Below are 23,870 nucleotides of genomic sequence, written 5' to 3' on the forward strand. Positions count from 1 at the left end.
CTCTAACCTTCACAACAGCCCCTCGAGGTACATACTATTATCGCCATTACACAAATGAGGAACCTTGGCTCAGAGAGGTTGTACATTGCCCCAGGCCACACAGCTAGTAAATGGCTGGGGCTCAAAACCCTGACTGACTCCATATGCCTGTACTCACTCCACGTTACAGGAGTACTTTCTGAGAAACAGGGAGAGGGAGGCTGAGGAGGAGAGATGAGGAGAGAGGCTGGAGAGGAAGGACGCTGATTCTCTGCTCAGATGAGCTGTGTAAACACTTTGTGACAAGCGGCCTCTGAGCCCCCAGCTGGAGCTACTTGGTCGGGTATGGCCAAGCCTTTTGGGGAACTCTCAGTGGGAGCCTACATTGTTTCAAAGTTGGCTCTTGACATTGAACCAGTCGGGGTTGCCCTTGGGGTATCCTGGAGGAGGCCCCGCCCTACACTGCTCTGTGCCAGTGCAGTCTACCTCACATCTTTCCTACAGTCGGTATGGAAAGGAATTTTTGTAAATTAAGTCATATTGAAATTTAAACATTTTGTTAATTTTCATCCATTAGGTTTGCTTAAAGTCCATGATGCTGGCTGTACTATGCTTATTAGGTACAATTAAGGTACAGTACACTGTACACAGTATACAGTACTATGTTAAGGTACATCCTACTTACAGGTGTTATGTCCTGTAAAAATATCAGAAAGGGCTCACTTTTATTTATCATTGCAAAATAAAAGAGCTTCAGAGGCTTCAAAATGCAGCCTCGTGCAGGTACTATGGTAACAGTGGCGAAAGGGACCCCGAGGCAGGGGCCTTGGGTCAGTCAGTGAATGAGGACTGTGGATCCAGGCTGAGAGAATGCGAGTGGCCTAAGCATTTGTCCCTCAACCCAGGCCTCCCCCTGGCCCCTGGGAGCCTCCATGGAGGGAACAGGGACTTTCCTTAGGAAGCCTCAGAGCCACCTATGTGACAGCCTGTACCCCTGCGATCCAGCTCCCAGGGCCTGGCCCAGCTTCCTCGGGAGGGGCCTCCTCCCACGGCTTCCCCAGACCTCGCCACCTGGGGGCTCCCTGTTGCCCCCTGTTGAACTCCCATTGGTCCCAGGGTGAGGACTCTGTGAAGGTCCCCAGAGCCCCTTCCGGCCCTGGCCCCCATATCCAGCAGGACTCACCACACTGGTACAGAGGGCAGCAGAGCTCCGTGGTGTTCCTGTCCACGGTGAGCGCCTCCCCCTCCTGACACTCGGGGATGGGATCTGGACAGTCGCCACAGGCTGAGGGGAGAGAAGGGCCACCGCTGTCACAGGCAGTACCTCTCCTGGGGAGCATGGTACACAGCAGGTTGCTGGGGGAGGCACCTAAACCCCACGTGTGACAGGTGCCAGACTCATAGCATTACCGAACCAAACTTGGGTCCGCTCACCTGCGTGCAGTACCGCCAATCTACTGACACTGGCATGGGATGAAGGAAAGTGCAGCATTTATTGCAGGCGCCAAGCAAGGAATTTGGGTCTTTTGAGCATTAGCCGCCTGTTCTCCTTGCTTGCAAATGCAAGTTTGGTTCGGTAACACTAGCAGTGTTCCACAGTCCAGTGTGACCTGTCCTGGAGGCAGAACCTGGAAGTTCTCTCTCACATCCACCTAAATTCTTACACTGAACAAGCACCAATTTTCTTGTGCTCAGTAATGTATGGGGTGAAGCGGTGGTGGTTTCCTCTTCTTCCTACACTTCCTTCTGGACAGAGGTCTCACCCTTCTCCCCGTGCCCACTCCACCAGAAGATCCCCACCCTTTCCTCCCAGCCACCCAGGGAAGCAGGGGTGAGGAAGGAGGTGGCTGTGATCCAGGCGTGCATGTTAACATCTGATGGCATGTCGACCCACCACAGAAGTAGAAGGTGCAGCACGAATCCCCCAGGCGGCCCGCAATCAGGGTCTGGTCCTGGCGACAGCTGGGGACCGGCTCTGCCTCACACAGGTCTGGGTCACACTCTGGGGAAAAGACAGAATTTTGGCACTGGGAGCAGACCCTGCATGGCCACACCTGGACCCCCACCCTAGCTCTGCTTTAATCTCCAGCCAGAACCCAGTCCCCAGAGCTGTCCTTGCTCCCCTCGCCCAGCTGCAGGGCTTCCCTGCCCCTGGGTGGTAGGTATCCTCCCCTATCCCCCACGCTGGGACCTCTCACCACAGCTGTAGCTGGGGCAGCAGGAGTCCTCCTGGAAGTGGGTGAGGAGTCGGTGGCCTGGGCTGCAGGTGGGGGCGAGGCCCTCACACAGAGTCTGGTTACACACTGGCCCAGGGGCCACAGGGACTGTCACCTGGAGGCTGGGACTCCCCCAGCCTCCAGCACTGCCCAGCCCCTGGACACCTGGCCCCCAGTACTTCCCCTAGCCTCCAGGACCCAAGTTCTTGGAGGGGGCCTCTGAGGGTCACACAGAGTCCAGGACTGAGACAGAAGAGCAATCAGAGTTAACATTCATTGAGCTGGGCCATGTGCCCACTGCTGTTCTACTAGATCAGTATCAACTTCTGTCATTCTCATAACGACCCAGAAGGTGGGTACCATTATCAGCCTCATGCTACAGAACTGACCGAGGCACGGAGGATGTTAAATGACCTCCTGAGGTCACAAGGCTGCAAGGTGGTGGAGCGAGCATCCACCAGGCTGCCTGGCTCCAGAGCCCGTGCCTTTAAGCCCTGCCCCACACTGACTCATAGGGCACAGCGCCCCCACCCCACCGCAGGTCCTCCACTCCCCCCAACACACCCCCATAAGACACCTTCATTTCTCCAGGGCTTATCCTATCCATCAAGGTTAAGAGGCAGAGCTGGAGCCTTTTAACCATCTTACAGTTGAGGTCTAGGGAAGTGCAGGGTGGGACTCACCGCAAACAGTCCCCAGGCAGCAGGGATCCTCGGTGGGCAGGAGCAGAGCCACCTCCCCGAAGCGTGGGCAGCTTTCAGGGCGGGGGCCTGGGCAGCCCAGGCCCACTGGGACAATGGTGTCCGGAGCTTGGCACTGGTGCTGGGAGCAGCCACTGAGGGAGCTGTTCCAGGTCTCCCCCAGGGCCCGCGGCACCCCCGTGCTGTCTGTGCAGGCTGCAGTGGGCATGGCGGGGTGCAGGGGACTGAGGAAGGTGGAGAGACCCAGACTGTCCCGGGCCAGACCCTCCCTGGGAAACTGACCACCCCCAGAGTAGACCTGGAGGGATGCAGGGGGCCTCAGCCATGGGTAGCAGGAGGGTGAAGGAGACCCTAGGTTGAGGAGAGGGCCCTGCCCAGGGAGGGCAGGAACCTACCGCACTTCTCCTCGGGGATGCAGAGCCCCGAGTGGCGCCGGTGCAAGATAGTGCCCTCAGAGCAGACACAGCCCTCGCCCAGCACCTGGCACTGCTCTGGGTCCAGCGGGCCCAGCATCCCATCCTGGCACGTCTCGGGGGGCTCACAGGCTGCCACACATGCCTGGTATGTGGAGTCACTGGGGCACAGGAAGGCTGCAGGGGCACAGCAGCGGGCACCAGCCTGAGCTCAGACCCCAGGCAGGGTGAGGAGGGGGCTCAGAGCATCATCTGTGCCTCAGTAGAGAGTGCAAAGGGGTTTAGTGTCATTGCCTCCTTCCTCTAGATCAGGAGCCAGCAAAGCACAGCCCACAGCCCAAATCCAGCCTGCTGCCTGTTTTTGCAAATAAAGTTTTATTGAAACACAGCCACACCCATTCATTTACCTATTGTATCTGGCTGCTTTTGTACTACAAGAGCAGAGCTGAGTAATTGTGACAGATACCATATGGTCCCAAAAGCCTCAAATATTTACTATCTGGTCCTTTACAGAAAACATTTGCCAACCCCTTGCTATAGATCAGTGTTTCCAAACTTTCTTGATTGTAAAAACTAGATCTCACGTTGTGGTCCAATATACACATGCATGTAAACAGTGCTCCTCAAGCCACTGTAAAAGAATCACTGAGAGCTTTTGCAACACCATGGCTGGGATTCCACCTCAGACCAACTGAATTAGCATTTCTGATTGTGGGGCCCAAGCATGAGTACTTTTTGAAGTTCTCTGGGTGATTTCAAAGGGTAGCTGGGATTGAGAATCACTGCTATATTGAAACAAAAAACCTTTTCACAAGACAATACTTATCATTCTAGGTGCAGTACACACTAGTATTTTTTATTCTATTGTATTTTAAAAATGCTGATGCTGACGCCCAAATCAGTGGGTATGCTGATTTCATACCCACTGAGCTGGGATCCACAGTTTGAAAAACACTACTCTAGATGATTTTGTCTTTTCATCTTCTATCTATCTTATTATAGGTGTGGCCTTCCTTTGAGCTGTTTCCAGCCTTTCTGGATGTGTTCACATTTATAAATCAAAGTACTCTAGGCTGGTCCACCCCTGCCTACCCCACTAGTGCAAACCTAATGGGGGTGGGGAGGAATGCTCTCACGTCCATCCTCAACGAAGGAGAGGAGAGACCAAAAGAGAAACATGACTAAAAGTTAAGAGAAAGGAACTAATATTTACTGGATAGTAACGTGTGATGGGCCTGTGTGAGGCACTCTGTACACATTATCTCATGTCATCTTCAAAACGACCCTCAAGGAAAGTGCTATGACCGCCCCCATTTTACAGATGAGGCAAGGAGACTCAAAGAAACTAAATAATAAACATAAAACATGTATTTGATGTATTAATATAAAGTATAATAAAAGTAAAAATTTTTAGTTTGTTAGTATGTTTATAGATTTATTTAGAAAATATCTATAAATTAATTAATATCCATTAGTGAGTGAACGACTAATTAAATCTGGGAAAGCCTAGACCTGGACTCAGGTCTGTGAGCCTTTCTCCCACTCTAACAGGGGTGAGGGGTGAGAGCAAAAGCAGCCATGGAGGAGAGCCCCCGGCCCTTCCCCTCTCCTCCCCCTCCCCCCCCAACCCCTGCAACTCACGGCAGTAGTCGGAGCGCCGCCACTTGATGCACACGTGGAACTTGTGGCACATGGCCACGTACACGGTCAGTGCCATGCAGGGCTGCTGCACGTACTTGGTGTCCCGGATCCACAGCTCACAGAATGACTCCGGGGTGACCTGGGCCGTGCATCAGATGGTGCTGCCTACCCTCATCCCCCGTATCTCAGGGCTCAGCTCCTCCCAGCCCGGCCCAGGGGCAACAAGGAGCTTTGGCAGGCTCCCAATCTGTCCCAGGATCAACACCTCTAGGGAGCTCGCCCTCTGCAGGTAGATGCTGCCATTCTCGGCCCAGGAGGTCCCCCCACGCTGAACCCAGGTGACACCTACAAAGCGGTGGCAGGCGCTGAATGTGTGGTTGGACACCATGCGAAGGCAGGGAGAGCAGTCGGCTGTGGCACAGCTGTCCGGGCGGAAGCGGGTCTGGCCCACCGAGGTCAGGGAGCTGGGCACCTGCCAGCTGTCCAGAAAGGGAGCAGGGTCCTCGGCCTCACCCACCACAGAGCCATCCTCCAGGGTGAGGTCATTGGCTGCGTCCCCATCACAGATACCTGAAAGGGGCAGAATTACCCCAGCGGCCATAATAATCACCACTCCCAGGTCCCCAGCTGTCACACTGAATATTCCTCACAATAATTCTTCCAGACTGGTATCACTGTTATCCCCATTTTATAGATGAGAGACATAAGGCACAGAGAAGCTAAGAAATGCACTGTGAAAGAAACTGTCTTTGTTTAGGAAATACACACCAAAGTATCTAAGGATAAAGGAACACAGTGTCTCAAACATACTTTCAAATGGTTCAGAAAAAAATGCATTTATATAAAAGGCATATGCATAGAAAAGTGAATATATAAAAATGCATATATACATATATTAATGCATATATACATGCATATGTATGTATATATATAATATATACACGCATATATATATATATATATATGGAGAGAGAGAGAGAAAGAGAAGCAAATAGGCAAAATGTGAACACTTGGTAAATCTGGGTCAAAAATACATAGGAGTTCCTTATACTATTTTTGCAACTTCTAAGTTTAACGTTATATCAAAATTAAAAGTTACTCCAAAAAATCTGCTTTAGCAGAGATTGCTAGCTAATTATAACACCTGTTTCCTCTCCTTCCTGGGCGGGCCACTAGCCTATTTCTCCCAGGCTCTCCTGTGGTTGGTGAGACCACGTGGTAAGTCCCCGCCAATGGAACGTGAGTGAAGGTGATGGGCACCACTTCCAGGTTGGATCCGTAAAACCTGCCCAGCTCTTTTCCCTTCTATGAAGTTGGAAGCTTGTGTTGAAAATGGCAGAGCCACAGGATGGAAGGAATCTCCACCGGGGAATTTATGTGTGCAAGGAATAAACTTCTATTGTGTTAAGGCACTGAGATGGGGGCAGCGCTGAAGTTTATCTGTCACAGCTTCTAACATGATCTTAACCTTCAGCTTCATCTCTCACACTCTAGGCTCCAAACACACACTTCCCTGCCCTTGACTTTGCTTATGCTACTCCTTCTGTCTGAAACACTTTCTCAGAAGTCCTTCCTTCACGGGCTCCTCAGATGCACCGTCCATGACTGTCCCAATTCTGTGTAACAGGTTCATTTTGCAGGTCTGTTTTGCTCTCTGAGTGCAAAGATTCATTTTCCCTTATAGTCTCACTCTCTCAATATTCCCCCAAGTTGCCTAGCAGGTGCCCAAGATACCAAGTGTTAGTTTGGATAAAATAGAACTACATTTGCTGACTTCTGCTCTGACACCTCCAGGCACCAATTTCGTGAATATAAAGCATGATTTACTACAAAATCCTCAGATTTTTATCAACAGTCCCAATGGTCAGATTTTTGGTCTTGGCATTGAGTCACTGAAGGGTGTCACCAAGGCATCCTAGGGAGGAGCTGGCCCGCCAGAGGCTGACCACAGCACTCTGCATCAGGCACAAATAGTAGAAGGAAAAAATGGTGAGAAAGGGATAGCAGAGGAGGTGGTAATGGTGGTGTGTGTGTGTGTGTGCGTGTGTGTGTGTAAGGAGAGATGTTTGTGCCAGTAAGAATGGAAGCTTCATAAGACACATTTTGTCTTTTTTGCCTACTGTTCTGTCCCTAGTGACTGGTACACGGTAAATATGTGTTTATGTGTTGCACAAATGAAAGAATGAGCAGGCTCACACGTGTTAGCTCATGCGTAGAAGGCATTCTGAACACAGGCGCATGAGTGTGAATGAATAAAATGGGTGCAGGTTTACGCATGGAGGGCATGCAAGTATGTGTGTGTAAGTATTCCTATGTCATCCATCATCATAATCACAACAGTTTGTCATGGAGCACTTTATGGGGGCCCACATCCTTCTGCACCTGCAAGGAGCAGCAGTCCACACTTAGACTCCTCCTGTACCCCTTGTTCTTATCAAAATACATCCAGGCCCTTAGGGCATGCTCTCTGCAACCATGCTGCGGCCTGAAGAGCACTAGTTCTGTGTTGTGGCAGCTCTGCTGTGTGATCTTAGGCAAGCCACTTAACCTCTCTGAGCCCCCTTTCTTCTTTAGTTCAATGGCCATCCCTCAGGGCTATTGCGTGGATGACCTGGAATAAGTGAGATCAGAGTGTAGAAGTGTTTTGTGAAGTGCCCGGGCATATGCAGACAGGGAAGATTATCTGGTGTTAGGAAGCGATCAGGGAAGCTGACAATCTCGGCTGAAGTGACAACTGGCCAAGGCCACAGCCCTGTGCCATCTCCCTGCTGGCAGCTTCAGCCCCAGAACACAAGACGTTAGGTCTCTGCCCTGGCAGCTCTGCTGGGCCCACCTCTGGCCCGGCACTCTGTCCCAGCTTTCCATGTTCCAGGGGAACCTGTGTCTGGGGGCAGAGGTGGACCCAGGAAGCATCCCCCTCCCCCCCCAGCTGGGTCCCACCTCACCGCAGAGGCCACGGCCCTGGGCCTTGCTGGCTTTGCTGGCCTCCAGGATCATGAGTCCTGAGCTGTGGAGCCACTGGATCTGGATGTGTGATGGCGTCCGGATCATGTACATGTGGCCTGTGTCCTCAATTCTGAACCCGTACCTGCTCACAGGGGGCCACACAGGCTGCAAGTCCACAGACACCTTGTGGGGGAGGGTGTTCAATGTGAGCACAGCTTGTCTGCCTGTCCATCCGTCCCTCCCTCCCTCCATCCATCCATTTATCCAACTAGCAGTTATTAAGCATCTGCTACATGGCAGGCTCTATTTCAGGCACACGCAGCCAAGACACAGTCCAAGGTGGCATGGAAAAGTTCTAAAAACATGTTATGAGCACGAAACAATGAAACAAGAAATGCAACAGCTGGAGGCAAGCGACATCTACATGCCCAAATAATCCTGAGCCCTTCTAATCACTCTCTTTTTTCCTGATTCTGCTCAGATCATTTCTTCTGGGAGACTGACCCTAAATCCCCAGCCGCTGGGTTGGGTACCCCTTCTCTGGAGTCTCCCCCAGCTCTGTGCTGGCCTTTAAGACAGATTTGTTCCGTCATCAAGGCCCTCCATGGGCTGTGAGTTTCTTAAGGGCAGAAACTGTGTCTCACTCACCTTTGAATCCCCAGCACCTGCCTTTGGGCCTGACATGAATCGGGGGCTCAAGCAATGTTTGTTAAATATGCAACACTTTAAACTCAAAGCTACAACCCCTGTTACTTACAGACAAGGTTAAATTTGTATGTATTATGGATTATTAGTTTTACTATGTGGAAATGGGAGATGAAAATATTAGGATTTTAAAATATTTATAATGACTTTATACCCTCCCACCCAAGAATCACTGTTTTATTAATCACTTTGCAAATTATCCAGTGCATAAACTACTGTGTTGAATAGAGGGAGCCCTAGCCCAGTAGTCGGAAAACTTTGACCTTGGGCAAGTCCCTGGCTCTCTCATAACCTAGCCTTCCGAGCTGTACAGACAGGGTCATGGGCTCCACAATGCTGGAGCACCTGGGATGAAACCCAGGGAGTTTTATGCTTAAGCCTCCATCTCATGGAAAACCCACTGCCCTAAGCCTTGTTCCTGGGAGTCTCACAGGTGTGGCCCTTGTGTTCAACGTTCAAGAGCAGATTCTAGTAACAGGGCTGCAGGTCTGAGCTCAGGAATAGGTGGGGAGAGCCGACACTTTGGGACCTGAGGAGGAGATGAATCAGCCCTACTCACCCTCCCACTGGGAAGAGCAAAGGCAGAGCCCTAGGGGCAGGTACCCCACAGAGGGTGGGCTGTGGTTGGGCACCAGCCTCCTTGACAGAGGTGGGCTTGATGTGAAGCTGACGCAGCTTAGTGTGTTCACATGGCCTTATATTTTTGTAAAAATTGCAGAAGTGAGATATTTTAACCACAATCATTTAAGGCTACTGTCTCTTGCCATTTAACTTCTTTTCGGTCGCAATATTCTTCCTGGTACACTTCCTCTCCTGACATTAGAGTGGCCACAAATATTCTAATTAAAATCACCTCCAAATATACCTAAATTTTGCACTATTTTTCTTTTAGAGGATCCCTCCCTACCCTTGCTCCCAGTTGTGAATAAGCCTCAAAGCCCCTCCTCCCCTGATGCCCTGCCCCTCACCTGACGGCTGCCCTTCCCTGGGGGCTTGCTCTTTGATGCACTCACCTTCCGGTTGAAGCGGTCAATGGTGACCTGATGGGTCAGGTGAGTCACATTCAGCATCACCAGGCAGAATGGCGGCCAATTCAGGTGCCCCTGCAGAGAGAACCCAGCCCTCATCTACCTGGAGCCCTGCTGCCGCCTCCTCCTGGGGAGCAACTCTTCCTCCCCCAACCCAACCTTGCCTCAATATGCTAGGGGCACCCACTGGGGCTGTGCAGATGGTGCACAGAGTCCCACAGAACATTCTGCTTCCACCTGACCTCCTGCAAGCCCCCCAGAAAGTTGCCTCCTTTCACCTGGCTCATGGGAGCATCCTAGTAGGTGGTTCCCTGCAGCCAGCACCCTTGACCACAGGCCATATCCTAGGGGTGGCATCCCAGCTCCTCTGCATTTCAGTGCCTCTCACAGGGGCCTAGGCAGCTGGGAACGGTGCAGGCCCCAGGAAGGGCCAGGAGGTGGCGCTCCACTCACTCTTTCCCCAGGCGCTGGTTGCAGAAGACCCCCATGACTGAGACAGACAGAGCCGCTGCAGGGGCCTCTTCATCTGGCCTCGTCTCTGATAACCCTCAAAACCCAACTCACTGCTCAATCTCCCCTCCAAATCTAGTCAGGTCCCAAGGCCCCAGCAGGAAGGGAAGCCGGGGACAGTCACCAGGTTGGCACTTTTGCAGTCGAGGACGTGGACAGTGACCATTTCGTCGGGGCTCCGGCTGAGGATGTAGATGGCCTCCTTGAACAGGGCTACGTGGCTCCCGTCGAAGGTGACAAAGCTCAGATCAGGGAAGACTGAGCACCGGCCTGGGGAGGGCAGGGACGAGAAGAATAAACAGATGCCCCTGGGGCCAAGGCCACCCAGGAACATGAGGCCTTCTCTTGGGTGATCCAGAGGCCGTGGGGGACTGGACGGTCACACAGAAATCAGAGGTCACAAGGGTAGGAAATCTGCCAGGTCAGGGGTCAGAGGTCCCACAGGGGGTTCACGTCAGGGTTACCCTGAGGCTGTGCCGGGGTCGGGGTACGAGAAAGACATGGGAGGCGCCCGCGGACCCCACGACTCACAGGCACACTCCCAGAGGGGGCAGCAGCGGTCCCCGCCCACCCTCACTGCGAGGCCCAGGACCCCACAGTGAGGGGGCGCAGCGCCCTGGGGACAGTGCTGGGACTGGTTCACTCGGGTCAGTTGGCCCTCCAGGCAGATGTGGCGGACGCAGTCCTGCTCGGCGATTGGCTGGGGCACAGGGGGGAGGAACAGCCTGAGCGATGCCTTTGGGACCACGGTCACTCATTCCCCTGCCCCATCCACCCCCAAGCCATGAGGGCACAGATCCTTACCCCGTAGGTTCTGGCAGGTAGGGGACCCTGAGGTACAACAACAAGGGAACGGTGCCTTCACCCTCCCTCCACCCACCCAACACACCATCGGGGGCCTAGGGCTGGGCTAAGAGTGAGACTGGGGTCAGGGGACTGAGTCCCAGAGAGTCTGCACATCCACCTGGCCCTGCAGAGAGTTCTAGGTACATAGGTGTGCAGGCCCGCTAGCTCAGACTCATAGAAACCCAAGCACACGCAAGCACACACAGTTTATCTCTTTTCTTACAAACGCATAGACATATACCATCTTGCAACACCACATATCACATGCACAAGAACACACACACAGACAGACGAGCGTTCACATGGAGTCCCATACACGTAAACACAAACAAGTTCACACACAGTCCCATATGGGTACACACATACATGCAATGCACACATCAGCACACCATGCTGTCACACCAAGCCATCCAATAGGCCCCTGGGCCCCAGGTGGGGCATGGGGGGATCTGCTATGGCATCAGAGGCCCAGAGGAGCCTGGAGAATTTGCAGGCTCCAGGAGCTTGGGGCAGGGGTCAGGATGGTGACTCAACAGCCATCTGGCAGCCTGGAAGCTGGCTGAGGAGAAGCTGCCACCGACCTTGAGGATGTGAGAACACGATGGTGTCCCACCCCCGGGGCACAGGAGGAGGGAAGCCATGGAGGGTTCACATACAGGGGCAGAATCCTGACAAATCACTCACGACACAGGTGGCAGATGTACTGGCTTCAGGGATGGTGACCAAGGCCTCGGCCGAACCTGCCGAGATGCTCTGGGCGGGAGCCGAGCGCCCAGACTGCTCGGTGGTAGCCTCTCCCTCCGGCTCTGCTGGGGGCTGAGGTCCTGCCGAGGTGCCATGGACTTCAGCCAGCTGGGGGAGCAGAACCAGCGAGCTCTCTCGGGAGGCCGTCCTGGCTGAGACTCTGCTCAGCGGGTAGGACGTGGGCACCGGTGGTACTGTGCCGGCCCAGGGGCCCTCAACCTCCATCACCAAGGTAGCAGCAGTGTGGCCCACAGCAGGTGTGAGCTCTGTGGGGCCCCCCTGGGCAGAGCCATATATCCAGGTGGGCTGAGACACTTGCTCGGACAGGATGGCCATCTTCTCCGTGGTGCTCTTTCGTGGGCCAGCAGATACTGTGGAGGCTGTGCCTGTTGCCTCAGGGACCACATGACTGGGCGGGTGCACCTGGGCCAGGACAGCCGGGGTGAGAGGCAGTGCGGGGCTGAGTGTCCGAGCAGGCAGAGTCGTGGCCACGGCGAGAGATGTGGCCTGTTGCTGGAGTGGAGCGGGGATGGCAGAGACGCTGGGGCCGGCTGTGGCCACTGGGGCAGACGTGCCCACCTTGGCCAGGGGCAGGCTGCTGTCAGGAGGCAGACCAGAGAGGAGCTGGGGTGGCCGAGTTGACTCCAGAGATGTGAAGGGTGTGGCCCCCAGCCCATGAGTGACTGTGGACAGGCTGGCGGCAGCTGCAGGCCCCGAGGGCAGAGCGGGAGGCCTGGCGGCTGCGGTGGCATGCAGGGCGGGGCGGGGCGGGGCCGTGGGGAATGGGCTTGGCAGTGGGGATGCTGGTGGGCCCGCGGCCTGGCTGGGCCCAGGTTGGACCTTCTCTGTGGATGGCGCTGTCTCCACCATCTCGGTCACCAGGGGACTGGCAGGGATCTGTTCTGCGGCTGTTCTAGCCTCAGCTGGGGGGCTGCTGGGACTGGAAACGCTCGGGGACTGTGTGGGCTGGGGGATCCCTGTCCCCGTCACGACCTCCCTCATTGCAGGTGTCGGCAAAGCCTCGTGGGATCCTGAGGAAGTGCGAGGCCTGGAGGTCACTGCAGGGGAAGCCACAGGCCTGGAGGAGGGACTTGCAGGCAACTCCAGGCTCGGGGAGGGCTGGAGGGGTGTCGTCTTAACAGGCAAGGAGCCAAGGCCTAGGACCGTCACGGCTTTGGTCACGAGAGGGGAGCGAGGTGCAGGGGGTGACCGGGAGGAGACTGTGATGTTGGCGCTCCCTGCAAAGATCACAGTCACCCTGGTCGTCTCCATGGCACCCGACCCCACGCCTGATGTGGGCATCTGCTGTGAAAGGGGAAGGGATGAGGGCTCTGGGACACGGGGGGTGGCCAGGTGGCTGGCGGTCACTCCCGTGCTGGCCGGGGCCTCTGTGGGGTGCTCAGGGACGTTAGATGCAGTGACCCCCGGTGGCTGCTTCTGAGTGGCCTGGGTGGGGCCTGGAGACAGAGCTGGCCCCTCAGTGGCTGCCATGGGTGGGTTCAGGGCCGTGGTGAGCTGGACAGCTGGTGTGGGTGCTGGCCTGTGGGATGAGGCCCCGGGAGCTCCCTGTGGAAACTGCAGCACCTCGTCACTGGGGGTGGGCAGCTCTTGACCGGGAGGCAGGGTCTCGTTGCCAGAGGCCTCCGTGGGAACCAAAACCATAGGCTCCACACCTGGGGCAGACCAGAGAAGAGGCTCAGCCAGTGGGGCGACTGCTGCCCCAGGGGTCATCACTGGGCAGGGCTGTGATGTGGGGCTCCTGGGCTGGCACCCTTGGTGAGGGGGGTAGGCAGCTTCTGAGGGCCAGTCAGGCTGCCTGACCAACCCAGGGACTCTGTCACGTGGTGTTAGATGGCCCAGGGAAGTCAGCAGGTCTGGACCCTGTCCCACACCTCAAACCCTGAGCCCAGAGCCCAGAGACCTCAGGTCTAAGTCTGGCCGCATTCTCAACACGTGACCCAAGCCAGTCCCTTCCCCACATGGGCCTCATTTTTTCTCTCTGTGAACTAGGGGGAATAGACCAGATGAGGTCCCTGCCTGCTCTAGAGTGTTCTCCTTCCAGAGGCCCCTATGCTGACCCTGTTTCACCAGGGACCTGGGGGCTCTGGTGAGCACGACTGGTCAATGAGACCCGGGGGATTTACAGGTCCAAGGAGGGATGAGAAGTCCAGGCCACTCACAGTCCTCCAAGTAGACGCATCTCTGTGTGACTTCATCCAGGACCCTGGGGGTGGGGCACACAGGCACACAGCCTTCCACCCTGAGGACAGAGCAGGGTGCCAGTCAGCGGTCTGGAGCACCAGGAGGGCCACCGCCTTTCACCTGGGCGGAGCACAGACCTCATCCTTTCTCATGACACACGTGTGTGTGTGTGCATCTCACGTACACACTCACATGAACCTCCGTGGAGACAGCATGTACAGGAGCACACAAACCCAAACATGCATGCTGCACACTCCTGCCCTCAGACTGAGAGGAAAACACGAACAAAGTCTGGTTATGTGCACACTTGTGCCCACACTCACACATGCACACGTGTCTCCATTTAGGCGCATTCTCACGTTCCTCCTCCACGCCTGCAGGACTCAAAGCCATTCACATGGATACATATACAACCACACAGTATGCCAAAACATCAGTGTACCTTATGCACACACACCCAGCTGCACCAACACCCAGATACATGCAGCTCATACGCATGTACATACACACAGCTGTGTACAGCTGTGCACCCACAGCTACCCTTTGTACACCCACAGGGCTCAATTATACACACATGTGCACAAATCGACATTCACATATGCCCGTATCAGGCAGGTTCACTCTGGTTCACACACATCCCCATACCCAGTACACAAAACATACCTACACAAGTACATGTGAATACACACACACCACAGTACATGCTCATGCCTAAACCCACAGACTACACATAAACCCATTCACTCAGGTGTATGCTCAAATACAGTGATGTACACACCTTGACTCCATGCCACCTCACCTGGGCACATCCCGGCAGCTGGCTGCCCGTGGGTCCTGGCAGGTTTGGAAGCAGGGGCTGGCACAGGCATCGTAGCGCCACTCACAGGTGGGGTAGGGAGCCCCCGAGGGCTTGGCATCTGGAAAGGTGCCCCAACCCGAGACAGTGAGACTGGGCACCTCCTCCTGATCAGGTGCCAGAGCACAGAGGTCATCCCAATTCAGCCCATGCCCGCCCTGCTCCGTGGAAGAGATAAATGGACTCGTACAAGAAAAGTGAAGACTGAAATGAGATGAAACAAAACAAAACAAAATCAAATCAAATCAAATCCAACCTTAGGGGAAACCATATTCCTGAGAGTTGAGGTCGGCGGCTGGGGGATCTTTGGGTCGGGACTCTGGGAACTTGGTGGAAGGGCTGAGGACTGGGGGTGGGGTGGGACTATGGAATGGGCAGTTGGAGTTGGGCTTTGAGAGGTGGCCAAAGAAGAGGCTGGGACCCCTGATCTTTCCATAAGGCTGCCCTGTCACCCTGACCTTCTGGGACCTTGGTGGCCAGGCTTGCCCCCTTAGACCTTGGTAGCTAACAATAATAATAACAACAACAGCCAATCTTAACACCAAGCACTACACTCAACATTTCACAAGTATTTACTCATTAATCCTCACAATAATCCTATGAAGTAGCACTATTATTATCCCCATTTTACAGATGAGGAAACTGAGCACAGAAGATGCTGGGAATATTAAACTTTCCCAAAGGAGATTTCCTCAAAAAAAGGTCTTGTGGCCAGTGCCTTGACAAATGAAGGATCCTCAGGGAAAGTCTGGCGCCCATGGGGGGCTTCTAGGCAGACAAGACCCCAGACCATGTTGGCATGAGTGATCAGTCTCTGAAACCACGGCCTCAGCTGGGAGGTGTGGGCAAGCTCCCCAGCAGGCTGGAGGGAGCAGTCCCACCCGGGCAGCCCCATCCTAACGAAGCCCCATACCCAGTCCCCAGACTGCTGCTGACTGTGAAGAAGCCTGCTTTTATAAGATCCTTGAGAACAGAACTAGGAACTTACATCTGGGGAGCACCTACTATGAGCCAGGCCCAAAGCAAAGCCCGGGAGATACAGTCAATCCTCACAACAACCTTCTGAGGCAAATATCCCCGTTGCACAGATGAAGAAACAGGGTCAGGGAGAGAGGGGCTGGGGCTCCTCCAAGTGCCAAGGACTGGGGTCAGGATTCGAACCCAAGGCTGTCTGCCTTCAGAGCCTGGGTGCCTTCCAGCAAGGGACACAAGTTCCACTCTGCCCCGGTGTCTTCCAGCAAGGGACACAAGTCCTGCCATCATAGCCAGTGATGAATCTGTCCTGGGTGGGGTTCACTGGTGGACTTGATAGGTGACCGCTGAATGTGAGAGTGAGCTGGCCCAGCCCTGGGCTGGGAGGGGTGGGGGATGATAAATGAAAGGCCGACTGGGGACATATTTACACATGTGTACATGTAAATGGATCCATTCATACAGCACAGGTGCCCTCACAGGCACAAACATACATGTGCACGTGCAGGACACAGAGACCAGCCTGGAGCAGTAAGGAAATTGTGATCACTGTCTCCAGGGTTTAGGCAGAGAACAACTACTTTTGGGGTTGACCCACCTGGCTGGGAGATGGCAAAGCCCTGGAACCCATTGGTCTCAGCTGGAAAGGGCACGAAGCTGCCCCATCACCGCCCAGGGTCTTGGGCCTCTCATGGGGGTCAGGGGGGCTGTGGCCTCCTCAGGCTGTGCCCCAGTGGGCAGTCTTTGAGCTCACAGGGCAGGCATGTGCCCCCATCAGCAAGAAACCTGAGCCTGCGGGCTGTGCAAGCTGCGGCCACAATGATCACTTTTCTCGCTTCCACGAAGGCCGCCCTATTTTTAGACCTTGTAAATGGCCTGTGGGAGCAGGCAGGACCCAGGAAGCTGGCTGGGCCCCAAGTCACACTGCCCAAGGCTCCCTAGGCCACCAACAAGGAGGCCGGGCCCCCTCCCATCTCAGGGGTGGCACCCCTGTGGCTTCCCTGTGCCAGGAGTGAGGATCTCGTCTCCTGGGGGCAACTGGAAGGATGAGGTGGGAGGGAAGCTGAGTAAGGGGCTGAGGAGCCGAGGGCGATGCAGGGTGGACACCTACCCAGAAGGCGGAACAGCGTGCCCCGGCGGAAGGCCTCCGTGTGCTCGTACAGCCGGAGGGCCAGCACTGGGCCCAACACGTAAAGGAAGGCTCCGGGCTCCGCCAGGGACTCCAGGGCCACCAGGCCCGCACGCCACGTCCCCCGGTGCAGCGAGAAGGAGGCATGGTGGTGGAAGGCATCGCTGGCCTGCCACTTGGCCAGCTCCAGAGACCCGTTGGCCATGACGTGGAGGAAGAAGTTGGGTCTGTCCGCTGCCTCCAGGGATATCACATCTGGGTCTGCAAAGAGCCACGAGGGTGAGGTCAGCAGAGAGAGGTCCAGATGCGGGGAGGGGGCAGACACCCAGGCACCGTCTGCAGTCTCAGCGACTCAGGACTGGGCCCTGCTCCTCCAAGCCTGCCCACCTCCCCTCAGCTCACCCACCTCTGCCTGCTGGCTGCCCCTCGGCACACACCACCTCTACCCGAGGGAGGGAAGGTGGGGGGTTAAAGCCCCAACTGCAGAGCCTTGGGGAGGTGACTGAACTATCCCCTCCTCCCTCCCTCCCTCTCTCCTTCCTTCCGTTCCCTCCTTCCTTTCTTCCTCCTTCTTTCCCTCTCTCCACCTTCCCTCCCTCCTGCAAACATCTTTCCCTCCGTGTACCATGTGCTAGTCTAGATGCTAGGGATACAGCAGTGAGTAGGACAGACAGAAACGGCTGCCCTGGTGGAGTTCTGTTCTATGGGACGTACTAGACAAGCTGGGGTTTGCTGACTTGTCAGTTTTCTTGGTTCCGCTCCTCACAGAATCCCAGAGGGTCAGGGCTGGGGGACCTGAGGCTGAGCCCAACCCACGGCAGGGAAACTGCCCCAGAGATGGGAAGGGGCCTGCCCAGAGGCCTAAGAGCTGGGCTCTGCTGTCCTCTCTCTTATCTCCACTCTGCTGGGTGGATCTCCCCTGCCCCCACCCCCCTACAGGGCCCTGCAGGGTCGGGGCCCAAATGCACAAGCAGGTGTCTGGAGTCCTGGCCCGCCACGGCTGGCTGTGCTGCAGGCAAGTGAATTCACGCCTCCAGACTGTGCGGGACGAACGATGTGTGAAAGGCCCAGCACAGGGCCTGGTGTGTCTCCCCCTCCCCCCATCACCACTCCACCCCGTGGCCCCAGGAGATATTGCACAGAGTTCCTGTTAGACCTCCCTGGGCAGCTGTGAGAAGAAATGAGGTAACTGGGGGAAGGATTAATTATTAATGTCAATAACAACTGCTATTGATCAGGACTTAACTCTGTGCCAGGCGCAATGCTAAGCAAGCCCTCTACCTGCTGCTTTTATTAAATTCCAAGAGAGCCCTGTGAGGTGGTGAATTCATTCATTCAGCAGCTAATATTACTGAGGCCCCCACCAGGTGCCAGGCACCATTCCAGGCACTGGGGACACAATAGGGGACAAAACGACAAAACCCCTGTCCTCATGGAGCTGACATTCAAGTAGCGGGTGGTGGGTGGGGAGTAAACATAATGAACAAGCGAATTCTGTAACAGGTTAGAAGTTGATGACATTGTTATCCCCATTTTACAGATGAGGGAGGTGAGGCCTAGAGTCACACTGACGGTGGAAAAAGGAGGTAGGATTGGAGCCCAGGCTCTTAACCACTGTGCAGGCCTGTCTCAGGGATGGGATCCAGGAGTGGTCATGGGGCAGCCCAGGGGGGTAGAGTGTTGAGTCCCTCGCTGGGTGACCTCAGGCAACTCACTTCCCCTCTCTGGGTCTCGGCTTTCTCGTTTGTGAAGACTGGAGTTGGCCTAAATCAAGGTTCTCAACCATTTGTCCTGAAGTCCTCCTAACAGGGGAGAGGCAGAAAGCCAGACCTAGAGGTACAGCTGTTCCTTGGTACACCCCTCGGTACCAAAATCCAAGGATGCTCAAGTCCTTTACATAAAATGGCCCAGTACAGTCATCCATCCGTATTCATAGGTATCCATCTGAAATTCCACCCGCGATTGGTTGAATTCGTAGATGTGGAACCGTGGATAGAGGACTGCCTATACAAAGTCTTGTGTTTTACCTTAAATAATCAAATGATTTTCACCTTCCATTTTCTAAATTTTATTTCTCTTTTAATCTCTCTGTTTGGGAGGAGCCTGCCAAAAGGCTGGTTGCTGTCACTTGCAAGTGATGTCCCCTTGGGTAAGTTACCTAACCTCTCAGGGCCTCAGTTCTCACATCTGTAAATTGGGAAAATAATAGCACCTACCTCCTAAGATTGTTGTGAGGGTTAAATGAGTTATTATATATGAAGCACTTAGAACAGTGCCCAGCACACAGTAGGTGCTACAGAAGAGTGAGATATTATTAATAATAAATCAGTAACCTCTTCCAAAAATCTTTAAGTAAAATTGATACTCCAGGAAGCTGTACCAGGTTGTGGCTTGTGTCCCTTTAGTACATCCTATAGGACATCAAGACCATGAGAGTGAGAGGCTCAGGCCTAAATGACGGCTGAATCCTCCTCTCCGCGACATCTTCTGCTCTCCATTTCTTCCCATCACAATCTTACACATCCTTCAAGGACAAATTCAAGGGACACCTCCCCTACGTAGCCACCCCAGATCTTACCTGGAAGGTATGTTCTCTTCTGCTGTCCAGTACTCTGGGCACAGCACAGGGAAGGAACACAGGATGGGGTGGGAGTGGGATCCTGGGTCCTCACTGGGCCCTGCCCCCAGCTGCCCAGGAGACCCAGGTCTGAGATGGAGGCTGGGCTTCACAGCCTCTGGGCATCCCATCCACAGTGACATTCTCCAGGGCCAGGCTACTCTAGGGTTTGCTTAACATGCCATAAAACCACTGGAAAATCAACACCCCCTCTAGACTAGACCTTACTTACTGGTCTAAAATACTGAATGGAGAACAGAAAATTCCCACTAAGCAGATGGTCCATTACATCTGGAAGGTTATAAGACACCCTTCCTTCTTCAAGCAGGACCACACAGATCTGGGGGTCGGGAATGTCTAGGGAGGAAGTGTTCTCTTTTGGGGCAGTGGGGATGTTCCTGGCCCTCCTGTGGCCCAGTCCCTGGCTCCTCACTCCCAGGTTTCCTCGTGCAGTGACGTGATTCCTCCTGGCACCTACCCCCGGCTCACCCCACCATGAACATCCCCCTTAGCTGTGCCTGGGGTGTCCCTCCCCTCCTTAAAGCCCTTCCAGGGCTCCCCACTGCCCTCAGGATAAAGATCCACCTCCTGAGCTTGGCTTACAAGTTCCTTCCTGGCTTCTTTCATCCCTTCAGGGGACAACACTTATTCTAAGACGCCTCTCCTGACTCCCCAAGACTGAGTTAGGGGCTCCTCCTTCCCACAGGCATTGTAACTGCCTTTGACCTGTCTGTCCCCTGGATGGGATTGTGGACTTCTGGTGGGCAGGGGTCGTGTCTCTGATGCCACTGATTCCCCAGTGCCCAGCTTGGTGCCTGGCATGGGAACAGGGCTCAATGAAAGGGAGGAAGGCAAGGAGAGAGGAAGGGGAGGAGGAGGGGAGGAAGAGAGAGAGAGAAAGAGAGGATGATCTTCATAACTAGATAAACCGCAGACCTGAGAATCTGAGAACTTAAATTCTTAGGTTGGAATGAACTCTCTGAGATGTGTCTTGGTTCAAGATTCCGGGCGATGCTGGGATTGGCTTCATGGACCATCCCTGTGATTAGGGAGATACTGACTAGATGGGACCAACAGGATTTGCGGGGAGAAACCCTGATCAGTGATCACAGTGACCACACACTGGGACACACACAAATGGCCACAGAAGAGAAGGCTTCCTAGCACTGGTGAACTGAGGCCTTGGCTGGCCCAGGGCCCAACACAAACACCACCGGCGGTCACTCTCCACCGGGCAAGGTCCTGCCACCCCTCAGGCACTACTGAACTCTGAAGAGAAGATGGTGCCCACTACAGCTGAGCCCTTCAGGTCTGCTGGCAGTCTAAGACCCAGGAGGCTGGCTGGTTCCAGGTGTGCCTCAGTCTGTGTAACCCACCAGCCCAGAACTCAGGACCATAACCTGAGCAAATCAAGAGCTCACTCCTCCATTCACAGGAGGAGGTCCCACTGGAGTTAATACATCAGCCAGTTCCCCTCTGGTATTTACAGTCTATCTAGTCTTAAAAATAGAGAGAAGACGTGGGGAGGGGGGTAGGAAGAGGGAGAATAAGAAGGAGATTTAGGGGGAGGGATGGGAAGTAGTAGTTATTGCCGCCCAGCTTTTCTGGAATACAGCTGCTGTGTGAAGCAAGGTCCAAAGGTACATCTGGACCTTGGCCTCTCTGGTTTTTTCAAGAAGAAGATAGAAGGTGTTTCTTGAAAGAGACTAAGAGCCTGACCCAGAACCCTGTCTCCACTGGGAAAGGGGTGCCTGTTGGAGCCCCACATTTCTCCAGCTACTATAGCTGGCTTAGGATCGTAGCATCCTCCCCTCCTCCAGCACATGCTTCCCTCCACCAAGGGCTGGAGTGGGGCCAGAGGGTGGGCCTTACCGTGGGCCTTGGCCTTGTACAAGGCAGCCGTCAGCAGGAAGTTCACAATGTCCCCCGGCGCCACATCCTCTGCTCTCACTAGGACTACGGCACCGCCTGCCACCTTCACGGCCACCAGGGCACCGCTGGCTGCCAAGCTGGCCAGCTGGTAGGGGCCCTTACCTAGTGCTGGAGAGAGGGGGCCCGGTCATAAGCCCTGCCGCCCTGGGCCTTTGCCCGCCTCCCATCCCTACCTGCCCAGCCCTGCCAGAAGCGGGAGGAGAGAGGATGCTAAAGAGCTCCTCTTGGTCACGTCCCTCACCCCAGGCCCCGGGGACCTTGATTTCCATGAAAAGAAAGGGACGGGAGCCCCAGGCTGCCAGCCCCTGATGGGAACTGACCCTCTGCACAGCACCTAAATCACTTCACAGGAAGCCTGGAAACAAGGCCACCCCTGGGGGGCATCTGGGCCCCCCAAATGTCTCTCCATGGGCCTTTCCCCCTGCCTAAGACTCTACCATTCCAGCTGCTGCGCTATTCAGAGTCGCCTCTGGGAGAAGATGCCAGACCTGGTCTCTGCCCACCTGAGGTCTGAAGGGTAAAGGCCAGGAAGGCTTGGGCTCAGCATTAGTGTTTATCTATTTATTTCAAACACGTGTCACCTCTGTGTCTCTTGGGTTCCTGCGGTGGTCGGTTGTCAGTAAGCTGGACAGGGGCATGGGATTCCTAGACCACTGCAACAGCCTCATAACTGACCTCCCAGCCTCTGGTGTGCCCCGCCCTCCAGGGTCACCCTCCTAGCCACACTCCCTTCGGCGACTCCTCAGTGGCTCCCCTGTGTCCTCAGCATAGACTCCAAGAGCCCAGCTTGATTCAGGGGCCCTTCACGCCCCAACCCCGGCCCCTGCCACACTGAATTTCTCTCGCTCTTCCTTGTAAGAGCTGTGCGGTGTCCTACCTCCTGTCTCACTCGCGCTGTCCCACCCACTCAGCGCAGTCCTCCCCGTTCTGTGCCCGGGGCCAACGCCTCCTCAATCTCTGGGGCCCAGCTCAAATGTCACCTTCCTGGTGAAGCTCTCCCGGCACCCTGTCCCACCACACGCAAGCGTCCTCCCTCCCCTGTGCTCCAACGGTCTCGGAGCATGGCTCATGCTGATCCCAGCTCTTATGAGGAGGGTCTCGATCGGGGGTCCACGTCTGTCTACCCTACCAGACAGGACACAGGCAGTGCTGTGCTGGCTTAACAATCAGCTCTCACAAAATGAACAAACAAACAAAACCCCATTTGGTAATGTTTGCTGATTTCCATGAATAAATACTCCCACCAGTGGTCAACTTCAAGCTACCGACTGAATGTGGAGTGAAGAACACACAGTGGGTTCTAGAAAGCCAGGGTGGGCCGGCTCCAGAGCACCACTGGGACAGGTCTCATGAACTGGTGAATCCCCAGCACCCGGCAAAGGCCTGGACCAAAGAAAATGTTGGTAGAAGAGCAGAGTAAGAATGGGTGGGTGGGCGGGTGGGCGGGTGCAGGATGCTAGAAACAGCTTGTCCTTTGCCAGTTACTGCCATCCAAAATGCCACAGAAGGGAGAAAACTCTGCTCAGAGCTGTCTTGCTGAAATGTCTTGCCTGGTGTCAGACAGACCCCGCCTGTGCAGGGACTGCAATCCTCCCATTGCAGATTCCTGCCTTCAGGGGTTAAAGGTCTGGGCCATCAGGAGCCCCTTGAGGCTAACATTTTGGTGGGACTGCAGGCACTGTGGATGATCATGTTGTACCCGGTCCAGCCCTCATCTCACGGACCGCCTAACTGGCATCCTTTTCTCTCTAGTCAGTCCCCCCACTATTTCACCCACTACACTCTCGCCAGAAGACGTTTCTCAAACCAAATCTGATAATGCAGTTATCTGAGGACAGAGCCTTGGGCCTTTACCCGTACAGGCCTGCTCCTGGCAGGATGGTGTCTGGAAGCGGGGGCAGAGGGGACCTCAGAAGTCAAAGGTGAATGGCACCAAGGACTTGATGAGTATCTAATTCTGCCAACCTGGCCCCACCGCACAAAGATCAGCGCTGAAAACTACTCCTGGGCAGCCCTCCAATCCCACCCAACCCCAGTGATTAAACTGACTCATTGATTCTAACACTGGTCATTAACCTCCCTGGGGTCTTTAGTCATGACCTGGTTAATGCAGAAGTTGGAGCATATCCTGGTGCCCTGCAACACCGGCTAAACTTAAAGATGAATCTGACAGGCTGTGCCAGACTGTAAGTTCTGCCCCAGCAAAGGAAGAGCAGTTTGCATTTGCCTTTGCCAACTCAAAACTTCAGGAAAGCCAAGACAATGTCCTGTGGGCCTGATGAGCTAGATTATGAAAGCTATGGGGTAGCACGTTGGTGCAAATGGGGTTTTCACTTCCTGGTGCAGCTGCCCTGCACGAGCACATCCCCGGGAAGCTAGCCTGGCCTGGGCTCTGGACAGAGGCTGCAGGAGCTGCTGGAGAAAGAGTTCTGG

General features: G+C 54.8%; 1 protein-coding gene across 1 annotated transcript in view; it reads right to left on the reverse strand.

The window, feature by feature from the left end:
• The window catches only part of OTOG (otogelin), an 86,766-nt gene that overhangs the window by 11,136 nt on the left and 51,760 nt on the right, over positions 1-23,870 (reverse strand). The window contains exons 29-44 of the mRNA XM_057553254.1: positions 21,378-21,545; positions 16,871-17,149; positions 14,731-14,848; positions 13,910-13,989; positions 11,670-13,402; positions 10,671-10,839; positions 10,264-10,409; positions 9,615-9,704; positions 7,896-8,079; positions 5,300-5,520; positions 4,951-5,089; positions 3,292-3,486; positions 2,879-3,091; positions 2,178-2,282; positions 1,874-1,981; positions 1,163-1,264 (exon numbers count right to left, since the gene is read on the reverse strand). Of these exons, the coding sequence (XP_057409237.1) occupies positions 1,163-1,264; positions 1,874-1,981; positions 2,178-2,282; positions 2,879-3,091; positions 3,292-3,486; positions 4,951-5,089; positions 5,300-5,520; positions 7,896-8,079; positions 9,615-9,704; positions 10,264-10,409; positions 10,671-10,839; positions 11,670-13,402; positions 13,910-13,989; positions 14,731-14,848; positions 16,871-17,149; positions 21,378-21,545 (4,050 nt within the window). The remainder of the gene's footprint in view (positions 1-1,162; positions 1,265-1,873; positions 1,982-2,177; positions 2,283-2,878; positions 3,092-3,291; positions 3,487-4,950; positions 5,090-5,299; positions 5,521-7,895; positions 8,080-9,614; positions 9,705-10,263; positions 10,410-10,670; positions 10,840-11,669; positions 13,403-13,909; positions 13,990-14,730; positions 14,849-16,870; positions 17,150-21,377; positions 21,546-23,870) is intronic.

This window comes from Balaenoptera acutorostrata, chromosome 9 (assembly GCF_949987535.1).
Source record: "Balaenoptera acutorostrata chromosome 9, mBalAcu1.1, whole genome shotgun sequence".
Taxonomy (NCBI): Eukaryota; Metazoa; Chordata; class Mammalia; order Artiodactyla; family Balaenopteridae; genus Balaenoptera; species Balaenoptera acutorostrata.